General features: G+C 40.5%; 1 protein-coding gene across 1 annotated transcript in view; it reads right to left on the bottom strand.

The window, feature by feature from the left end:
• Nucleotides 1-1,191: 1,191 nt before the first annotated feature.
• LOC141201613 (uncharacterized) overlaps nucleotides 1,192-11,402 on the bottom strand; it is a 126,331-nt gene continuing 116,120 nt past the window's right edge. The window contains exons 20-27 of the mRNA XM_073663616.1: nucleotides 8,101-8,305; nucleotides 6,643-6,690; nucleotides 6,328-6,477; nucleotides 6,097-6,198; nucleotides 5,890-6,013; nucleotides 5,709-5,806; nucleotides 5,414-5,504; nucleotides 1,192-3,451 (exon numbers count right to left, since the gene is read on the bottom strand). Coding sequence (XP_073519717.1) covers nucleotides 1,923-3,451; nucleotides 5,414-5,504; nucleotides 5,709-5,806; nucleotides 5,890-6,013; nucleotides 6,097-6,198; nucleotides 6,328-6,477; nucleotides 6,643-6,690; nucleotides 8,101-8,305 — 2,347 coding nt within the window. The 3' untranslated portion in view covers nucleotides 1,192-1,922. The remainder of the gene's footprint in view (nucleotides 3,452-5,413; nucleotides 5,505-5,708; nucleotides 5,807-5,889; nucleotides 6,014-6,096; nucleotides 6,199-6,327; nucleotides 6,478-6,642; nucleotides 6,691-8,100; nucleotides 8,306-11,402) is intronic.

Raw genomic sequence — 11,402 nt, 5'->3', positions numbered from 1 at the left:
ACTGTATACTGGTTGGTCCACAACTTTGTCCAAGTTTTTCATTTTGGCCCTCTACATGTTTTGAGCTTTACATCCCTGATGTAAAGTCAGTATGGGTAATGTACATGGAAATGGCAATAATGGAAAGCTGCTAACTGGACTTTGCTACAAGCCTCCTAATATAGCTAAACATGAAGAGGATGATATGCTGCAACAAATTAAAAAGGCAACAAAAACAAGTCATGGTCAAAAGTGTTGGATCCCTTGAAATTGTGCCAGAAAATGAAGTAATTCTCCCAGAAAATTATTGCAATTACATGTTTTATTATACACGTTTATTTCCTTTGCGGTTATTGAAACCGCACAAGAAAACAGAGAAAAAAAAGGCAAATTGAACATAATTTCACACAAAACCACATAAAATAGGTCGGACAAAATTATTGACACCTTGCCAAAATTGTGGGTAAACAACTCTGTTTCAAGCATGTGAAGCTTGTTCAAACGCAATTGTGGCAAGTAACAGGTGTGGGCAATAAGAAAATCACAACTAAAACCAGATAAAAAAGGGAGAAGTTGATTCAATCTTTGCATTGTGTGCATATGTGTGGCACACTGAGCATGGAGAAAACAGAAAAAGGAGAAGAGAACTGTCTGAGGACTTGAGAACCAAAATTGTTGAAAAATATCAATAATTTCAAGGTTATAAGTCCATCTTTTGAGATCCGGATGTTCCTCTGTCCAATGTGCAACATAATCAATAAATTTACAAACACATACAGTCAAATATGGTGGAGCTTCAAAGAGGTTTTGGAGTTGTTTTGCTGCCTCAGGTCAGGTACCTTGACTGTGTGCAAGGAATCATGAAATCTGAAGATTAGCAAAGGATTTTGGGGCACAATGTAGTGCCTAGTGTCAGAAAGTTGGGTTTGCGTGCTAGGTCATGGGTCTTCCAGCATGACAATGACCCCAAACATACTTCAAGAAGCACCCAGAAAATGGATGGAAACAAAGTGCTGGAGAGTTCTGACCAGCAATGAATCCGGATCTAAATCCCATTGAACACCTGTGGAGAGATCTTAAAATTGCTGTTTGGAGAAAAACTTTAAAATTTGAAAGTCCTCAGTGGAGGATACCATCTTTTCAGTTAGCCATTAGTCAGTAAGCTTTCTAGACTACTCAGGTCTTTCATCAGGCATAGTATAACACAAAATCTGAAGAGTCACATATTTATACACAACAGGGCACAGGAATAATGCAATAGATAAGACAAGTGACGTGAAGCAGAACTATCAGTTTCGGAAAGGGATAAGCAGTTGTGGCGGTAAATATGTGTGGACACAAGTAGATCTATTCTTTTTTTCTTTTTTTGGGTGGTGATGAGAATTCATCCTTGTTTTAAGTTTTTGCCTGGTCTCCCCTACATACAGACCCCCAGTTGGACATTTGCTACATATAATTAAGTACATTACATTAGTTGTGATGCAGCTGAAAGTCCCTGGGATCTTGTGGTCCTGATGTGAGTTGGGAATCTTTATCTTGTCCGTGGTCATTATAAATGGATGGGTTTTACGTACACAGTTGGTGAGGATAAATTTTGTAAGTTTCACCACAAAGGTGAAACTATCCTCCCGGTCAGTTTGCTTTCCCTCCCAGTACCTTTTAATTCTAACAGTGATGAGTTTCTGGGAGATTATACTTGTTCCTTTTATTTTTGGTTCTCCTTAGCTTGCCTTCTTTGCCCTATATGAATGTGTTTTTGTTTCTCATTCAGAGTTTTCATATTTTACTTCATACTTTCCTTTCCCCTTGTTGAGAGTGTTTTGCAGCCTCCTCTCTGGTTCCTCAGGAGGTATGAGAAACTCCTCAACGGCTTATTAGTTAGTTAGGTGTGTGGTGGCATTTTTAGTTGTGCAGCTAGGTTTTTTTTCTAGTTTCTACAGAGACTAGTTGGGTGTAGTTGCGGCATTCTCCCCTGTGTGGGTTCTCTGGTGGCTATCAAGATGCGCTTTCTGGTTAAAACATTTCCCACATTTTGAACATGAAAAAGGCTTCTCCCCTGTATGAGTTCTCTGGTGCTTATCAATATCTGATTTCTGGTTAAAACATTTCCCACATTCTGAACAAGAAAAAGGCTTCTCTCCTGTGTGAGTTCTCTGATGTTTGATAAGACTTGATTTCTCTGTAAAACATTTCCCACATTCTGAACAGGAAAATGGCTTTTCTCCTGTGCGAATTCTCTGATGGTTGATAAGAGTTGATTTCTCTGTAAAATATTTCCCACATTCTGTACAGGAAAATGGCTTCTCCCCTTTGTGAGTTCTCTGATGTTTATTAAGATATGATTTGTGTCCAAAACATTTTCCACAATCTGAACATGAAAAAGGCTTTTCCCCTGTGTGAGTTCTCTGATGTTTGGTAAGATTTGATTTCTTTGCAAAAGATTTCCCACATTCTGAACATGAAAATGGCTTCTCCCCTGTGTGAGTTCTCTGATGTACAATAAGATTTGATTTCTCTGAAAAACATTTCTCACATTCTGAACAGGAAAATGGCTTCTCTCCTGTGTGAGTTCTCTGATGGTTGATAAGAGTTGATTTCTCTGTAAAATATTTCCCACATTCTGAACAGGAAAATGGCTTCTCCCCTGTGTGAGTTCTCTGATGTATACTAAGATATGATTTCTGTACAAAACATTTCCCACAATCTGAACATGAAAAAGGCTTCTCCTCTGTGTGGTTTCTCTGGTGCTTAAGAAAACTAGATTTCTGGTTAAAACATTTTCCACATTCTGAACATGGAAAAGGCATCTCCCCTGTGTGAGTTCTCTGATGTATATTAAGATTTGATTTCTGGTTAAAACATTTTCCACATTCTGAACAGGAAAATGGCTTCTCCCCTGTGTGAGTTCTCTGATGTGCGATAAGATTTGATTTCTCTGTAAAACATTTACCACATTCTGAACAGGAAAATGGCTTCTCCCCTGTGTGAATTCTCTGATGTGCGATAAGATTTGATTTCTCTGTAAAACATTTACCACATTCTGAACAGGAAAAAGGCTTCTCCCCTGTGTGAGTTCTCTGGTGCCTAACAAGATCTGATTTCTGATTAAAACATCTCCCACACTTGGAACAAGAAAATCTATTCTTCGCTGTGTGAATTTTTTGAGGTTTAAGAAAAGACTTTTTGAGAGGAAAACTATTTCTATATTCTGAACGTGAAAATGGCTTCTTTGCCTTAGAAGCAGTTTGTTTTTTAATGCTTGTTTTGTGACTTTGATTTTCCTTAGTAGTCGGTAATGAATCAGAAGACAGGACCTGTATCAAAGGATCAGATGACAGATCTTTGCTGTGAAGGGATGATGGTAAATCTGGAGAAATGTCATTCATTTCAATTATATCCTGTTGGATCTGAAAATTATCTGATTTGAAAACTGAAAATGTCAGCTGTCCCTCTGATCTCCTGGTACAGACATCTGCCAAGAATAAAACCAATTATTATTTTTAATAAAAAATCCTTGAATTTTATATTTTTGAACATTTCTACTTAAACTCTCCATAAAAAAGGCAAGTTATATAAAAAAAAATTCACTTATTCACCAGGACAATGACTGTCTAATAGGAAACTTCATAGGATGGATCAGTAGAGCGAGTTCCACTGTTTTTTCATTCTGCCTCCAAAATATGGAATAAAAAGCCACCAAACAATGTTATGTAGGCGAAAATAATACCAATAAAAACTTCTACTTATTTGACAAAAAACAAGTCCCCACTCAGATCCATCATCTGTCAATGGAAAAACAGAGGTTTCCATATTACTAGTGGCTCAAAGGCTCTTGAAAAGCAACATGGCTTCCATAAACCAATCCAGCAATATCCACTCTCCCAAAGTCAGATCTCCCCCTCACTTCTGAGCTTTGCAGTAGTTTATGTGCCTAAGTCACATTCAGCATCCATGTATTTGGTATTACTATAATGAGAAGAACCCACTTAATTTACGGTGTGTGTCTCCTGGAGCACAATCTGGGCACTATGTGTTGGGTAATAAAATAGCATATTTGCAATTTTCACTCTCCAACATCCACTGCGTGCTAATTTCTGGAGAGTGACTGTAGAGTCAAAATAGTCACTTCTCCTATAAATTAATTCACTGAGGGTTATAATTTCCAAAATGGAGTCACTTTATGGGGATTTCTACTGCTTCTGCAAAAGGTATGTCCCAACTCCTCTGGGACGTCTACTTCTCCTCCTGCTTCGACTTGTGTGAGGTCTACTTTTGACACCAGAAGCCGCCTTATTCATTCTGCAGGCGGCGCTGGTGATGGAAGAGACGTCAGAACCAGAAGCTCTGCGAGGCGCAGGCTCTGCGCAGCCACTAAGATTAGGGTTGCAGGGACCAGTAGTACCATCCAGTTTTGCAGTATGGGTGTGTGTGCTGTCCAGCTGGAATAATCTGCTCCCTGCTTCAGCCATTTGGAAAGCACCACCCCCTACTAAAGCTGGAAGCATATTGCCGGAAGCTGCCAGATACAGCCTTGTTCTCCTCTGGTTCAGTCCTCTGTGCTCAGCTCCCGGCTTGTGTATTTGTTTCTGTTGTGACCTCGGCCCGTTTACTGACTACTCTTGTGTCTTCTGATTTTGTATTTTCTCTGCCCTCCTGTTCTGACCCGGCTATCTGACTATTCTTCTTCCCATGTCACTCCACAGAACAGCAGGTAACACCGTGGCCCAAGCCTAGGGGTCTCTGTGTAAGTCCAGATCCATGTAGAGAGGTTAAAGGGTGATGAGGAAAGTAATTTGTGAAATATGTAAATGGGGTAGTTAAGGCAAGCCTGTTCATGGTAGCCATCTTTTCAGCTTCCATGTGACCATGAACAGTGCCCCCAATACATTGTGTCTGCAAACTATTCCAGCAAAATCTGCATTCCTAATAGCTAAATGTCGCTCCTTCCCTTCTTAACCTGCCATGTGCCCAGACAGTAGTGTACAGCTGTATATAGGGTATTGTCAAATTCAAAAGAAGTTGGAAAATAATTTGTAAGGTCCATTTGTTTCTTATTATCCTTTGTGAAAAATTTCAAAGTTATCACCACATAAAGTGACATCTGTCAGATTTGAAAAATGGGGCCTGATCATCTGCACATTCTGCGTACGCTGTCATTTGGCTTTGTAGTTTACAGACCTGGGCAGGTAACGGTCAGCATCATCTAATCCCAGGGGGTAGGTGGATCCTCCAGGTTGTAAGTTCTATAGAAAAGCGCTTTCACAATTTCCCAAAGTAATCTGAACATTTTCGGACGGAGGAGAATGTTGTGGTCTAGCGGCAAAATGGTGATCACACGATTGTGATACAGCCGGACTACACAAACGATAAAGCAGCCACAGCCGGTGACTGAGAAGAATCTGTGACTTCTCAGTATTCAGTGATTACTACTCACCTGGGTAGTCATATGTAGGAATCTCCTCTTTACACCGCTCATCATCCCTCACATATGTCTCTGTAGTATTACTATGGGTCAGATCTTCACCCTGAAACAAATATTGTAAAAGTCACAGACAGATGGAGAAGTCACATCTATGATTGGCCCTAATCCTGCCATCTCCACCGTTCTCATTACACAAATATAAAACATAATAATGGTGGATAAAACAAGACTGAATCCAAAAATACAAAACCTTTACAGCCGTCTACACATCATAGGAGAGATCTCATGACTCCTTCTCTCCATCTACCTGATGATCCTGAGGAACATTGGGATCTTCTTGTTTACAGTCCTGTGGAAGAAGAGGACGGTGACATCTCTCTGGTGTTGTCCTCTTACTGGATAGATCTGGAGGAAACACATACAGGGACTGAATTCAATCTTTACATACAGATAATTATAGGCCGTGTGTATTTAGTCCTGTCTATTACCTGGTGATGTGAGGGGCTGGGGAACCTCCATCATGACGTTCTTGTATAGATCTTTGCGTCCTTCTAAATACTCCCACTCCTCCATGGAAAAATAGACGGCGACATCCTGACACCTTATAGGAACCTGACACACACAATGATACCGTCATCCCCCCGATCCCTCCATAGCGTTACTGTATAATGTCCCAGCATTCCCAGCAGTGTCACCTCTCCAGTCAGCAGCTCAATCATCTTGTAGGCGAGTTCTAGGATCTGGTCATTGATGTCCTCATGTATCAGGGGGTGAGGTGGAGGCCCCGTGATTAATCTCTGGTTATGGAGAGACACAGTAATAAATCTCACTCCAGACATTTCCAGAGTCCTCACCTCTCCAGTTCTGTCCATCTGTTATTCCCATAGATAAGAATGATGTAATGTGACGTCATCAGAATCTCTCACCTCTCCAGTAAGCCGGAAGAGGATCTCTAGGGTGAGGTGTAATATCCTCTCCGCCATCTTGTCTCTGTCCATATCCATCTTTGATGGGTAAATCAGAAAAATTTTCTTATATAGAAGATCTTCACTGAGAGGATCCGATATTGTAGAGACCTGAAGGAGAAAAAGATAAGCTGATGGAACATTATAAAAATCCTGTGTAATAATACAACTATTGGAGATAATGAGAGGAAACATATAAGGAGATTTATTATTTTACAGTATTTAGTTTTCTTCTTTATATCTAGTAATAAAACCGTTATACTTTAGGACACATACAACAAGCAGTTTCTTCCTTGGAGTCTGCAGCTGAATACGTTTCTCATAGACGCACTGTCAGGGAAATATTGAGAAAATATTAACAATTTCTCCAAAACCCCTCTTAAACAGTGTATAATATTTCGTCAAACCCCATTAATGCGGATACAACATCATAGTATAGAGCAAGTATATATACAAATTGAAGAGAGGCGACACCTACTAGCCTCCTGGATGGTATTCAAAGGTAGGAATTCAAAAGTGTGGAGATATGGTGACACTGGTTACTTGGGTCTGCAGAAAAGAGCAGAGAGTGGCAGACTCAGAGTTAACAGCTGAGAGGGACTGTAGAGGCAGAGATAGACCGAATAGAGCTGGACGTAGCATACCTGTGACCCCTAGTTCCTGGTTATAAGGTGGTACTGCACGTAGTGGCTTAGAGGAACGCGGTGTCCACCGCTAGTTCCTGGTGCTGTGAGCGTTGTCAGGGGCAGGATGGTATCAGCTGACCAATTGCCACCAATCCCGCAGTGCTGTGTAGTGTGCACGTCGGAAGTGCACGTGTGACGTCACCGGAAGTGACGCGTTGCTCCCAGGAAGCTGTGCGTTCCGCAGGCTGGTGTAAATGCGTTCCAGTGAGCCGGAAGTTTGAGTGCCAGGGAGAGAGAATGTGGGTTCCACCAGTATAGAGCATAAGACCCAATGGGCATGAGGCAGAGCCTTTGTTGGAGTGGAGAAGGATCCAGGAGAGGGGACAAGAGTGTGCCAGAGAGGAATAATCTGCAATAAAGGATACAATATATGAGTAGGATATGGAGATCAAAACATGTATATTATTGACCTATTCAAATTGAAGACCACATTTCCAAATGTCAAATACATTTCAACATAGGGTCACATAAGATCCCTGGGTGACAAGTTTCTCTATACCAATTGTTCAATGAGAACCAAACTCCAATTATAAAAAAACCTTATATAAAAAGCCAGTAGTTCATAGTCCCTATTAAGGCCTTTCGACTCTAAGAACTGTAATTCATGAATCCAGTAGGCTTATCTACGTTTCAGAAGGCTCACTCGGTCGCTTCCCCGACGTGGTGTCAAAACTTGTTCCAATAACTGGTATTTGAATTGAGAAATACTATGTCCTGCCGTGATAAACTGTTGGGGAATGGGTAACATTAGGTTTTTGCACCAAATTGTGGACTTGTGCTTTGAAATCCTATCCATTATGGGCTGTGCCGTCTCCCCCACATAGATTCGGCCGAATGCACATTTAATAAGATATACCACATATGAACTGTCACATGTAAAGTACCCTTTGATGTTGTATATTTTGCCAGTTTGTGGGTGATGAACAATGCTACCCCTGAGGACATTGTTGCATTGACGACATTGGAGACATGGGAATGTGCCCATTTTGGGATTCTTCAAAAAACATTGTTTAGGACCTAGGTACGCTGCGCCCAAATCGGCACATACCAGAGAGTCTCTAATATTGGTTGCTCTCTTAAAACACGGTAGGAAGGGTTGTTGGAACGCAGGGATCGTGGAATAACCGGTTTGTAAGATGTTCCTGTGTTTCCTAATGGTTTTATGTAAGATGTAGGCGAAGGGGTGTAACGTGTGAACAAAGGGGATTCTGTCCTTCTGTCCTGTTTGGACGATCAGTTCTGGAATTCGACACCTGGGGATGCAAGAAGCTAGGTGGATAGCCTCGTTCAGTGAATTTGGTCGACATTTCTTGTAACCTCTGATTGCGGATAGTTTCACTGGACACAATCCGTTTGACCCTCTGAAATCGTGATGTAGGTATAGATTTCTTCATCGACCTTGGATGATTGCTAGAAAAGTGTAATAGGCCATTGAGATCGGTGGGCTTGGAATAGTGGTCAGTTAGGTGGCCCTATGTATCCTTGATCACCATGGTATCAAGGAAACTAACACGGCTTGAATCATATGTCATGGTGAAGCGTCTTGAAACCACAGACGTTTAATGTTGTGGGATTGATTGCATCAGATAAATGTCTTCTAATACATTTTTTTTAGCGACTCTGACGTGCATCCCACATATTATAGTTTACTCACTATACATTCTATTAAATGCACTGCTCAAAAAAATAAAGGGAACACTCAAATAACACATCCTAGATCTGAATGAATGAAATATTCTCATTGAATACTTTATTCTGTACAAAGTTGAATGTGCTGACAACAAAATCACACAAAAATCATCAATGGAAATCAAATTTATTAACCAATGGAGACCTGGATTTGGAGTCACCCCCAAAATTAAAAGTGGAAAAACACACTACAGGCTGATCCAACTTTGATGTAATGTCCTTAAAACAAGTCAAAATGAGGCTCAGTATTGTGTGTGGCCTCCACGTGCCTGTATGACCTTCCTACAACGCCTGGGAATTCTCCTGATGAGGTTCCGCAAACTCCTGGACAGTCTGTGTTGTAACGTGACGTTGGTGGATGGAGCAAGACATGACCCAGCTTTCGTCCTTCTCCATCACAGCAACATCCCTTTAAAAACATATAAAAACTCGATACTGAGACTCTTGATCACGTCTGCTAGAGCATGTATTCCCTCGCTATGGAAAAGTAACACTATCCCGACAATCTCACTATGGTTCTCCAAAATAAATGAGATTATGTTAAGGGAGGAGCTCACCTACACGATCAATAACTCCCATGATAAATTTTATAAAACATGGTCCTACTGGAGTTTAAATCTTCCGCTGATAACTTTCCCCTATGAGGTCAAGGTAAAGTCTATACTTCAGGAGCCTCTCTGACGTTACCCTAACCCTTTTACCCATACATCCCTTCCCCCACTTCCCTTTGTCTTTGTGTATATTTGTGTTTTTGGTTTTAACTACTCGTTTTTTCTTTTATAACCCTTATTTGTTAACCAACATGAATATGTAATGACTTAATGTTTAAGTCAGAGTCACCACGCTGGTATATCCTAAAACACATTGAACCAATGTTCTACCAGCGACTCTACTTTGGATTGTGTTAACTTCTTTCATTTTGTTTTCAAATGTTTTGGAAATACTGGTTATTGTTATGGTTATGTGGTCATGTTTGACCTACTACTTGTTGCACAACTAGTACCCGGCGTTTGTATTTGTATTTCCTTTTCAAAACTTAATAAAGATAAATTTATAAAGGATAACCAAGTCACAATGCGTTTGATATTTGCTTCTTGAAAAAAAAACTAGGTGAAAGTTTTCCGCCTTTTTGGATACAAAACTCAAACAAAATATGTAAAAGAATTTACAAAGTCTGGAGGATGGATCTCAGACATCGAAAAAACTAAGTTTGAAAGAGATATCAAAGACGAGTCAAATTCAATTTACACATGGAAATGAAAAACCAAGAGCTACTGTTCTGAAATACAGGTCGCACAATAAATTCAAAGGAAATAGAGGAGAGCGGAGGTCAGCTTCACAAATCCTAATGTGTCCATGGGTTCCTCTAATTATAATTCTCTGAGGACTTATCTGATGTATCAGTGGGATCAACTAAAGACAGATGGAACAAAAATAAATTCTCAAGTATTCCCCACAATTCAGCACAAAACAACAGGCCGGAAGAAAGCTCAAATGTGACCGGACATGTGCGTTCCATGCTGGAGTGCATCACGGTCTCCTATCTGCGAATGCGCATGTCCGGAAGCATGCGTTCCACGCCGGATCGCATAATGGTTTTGGATTGCATACCACCAACATAGAAAAGTCCTATCTCTGAGATCAGCGTCATGGGAGACTAAAAACAAGTATTTCACATCCTCCCATCATGCAATAGGCACGTAGATCTACTTTATCACTACATAAAATATGGGATGATGGCCCACAGTATATTCCTAAATGATCACATTAGACCCCCATTGCATAATTAGAGATACACAAGGATCATCACATTTGCTAGTTACTAAATAGTATATGTAGGATATAACTGATAAGAAATAATTCTGATATAGAAGCTCAGATATCTCGATGACGTACAATAATATGTGAACTCCAATCACTGGGAACTGAGTAGCAATGAATAGAGTATAAAATCCAAAATGTAATCCGGAATGGGGCTGTATTCACACAAAACAAGCATAGGAAATTGGCTCATTCAGTCCCTTAGGGTCTAGTCAATCCAGTCTGGAAATCCACTCACTTTCCTTTTTGAGGATATATCTATTGTGATCACCTCCTATCACATTGGGTTTAACCACATCAATGAAACAAAAGGAGATGTCTCTGGTTTCACCTCGATGTACACTATTCATGTGTCTCGCTAATCGGGTGTCCTGACCATGGCATATGTCACCCAAATGCCCCCCACCCTCCTCCTAGACTCCCTCTTGGTCTTGCCTACATAATCTGTCCAAACACAAAAAATAAAACAAGAACCGGCAACTTTGTACGGGGAAGACAATTGGTCCAGGAATAGTGTACCGATGTCATACAATAAAGAAGTACGTTTTACGGACCGGTGAGTGCTACCCTTTCTTCTTATTTGCTTACATGTTACCTACATAATCTAGGGGGCAGGTGCATGTGGCCATATATACAAGTCCTGAGGTTTTACAGTTGGAATAACCCCTCTGAAAAAAGTTTTTACTCGTGGAGGAACTCGAGAAAGATTTACATGGTCTCATCCAATTACATGTACAACATTCTCCACATCTAAAGAAACCACAGATTCTTCTATCTAGCCAAGTCCCCTTGGGTGCAGTTTTTTGGTAGAAACTATGCACTAAACGGTCCCTAATTGAC

Source organism: Phyllobates terribilis, unplaced genomic scaffold (genome assembly GCF_046119375.1).
Source record: "Phyllobates terribilis strain yellow unplaced genomic scaffold, ASM4611937v1 Scaffold_120__1_contigs__length_5212024, whole genome shotgun sequence".
Lineage (NCBI taxonomy): Eukaryota > Metazoa > Chordata > Amphibia > Anura > Dendrobatidae > Phyllobates > Phyllobates terribilis.
Note: the sequence above shows the minus strand (reverse complement) of the source record. Positions and strands in the feature narration are given on the sequence as shown.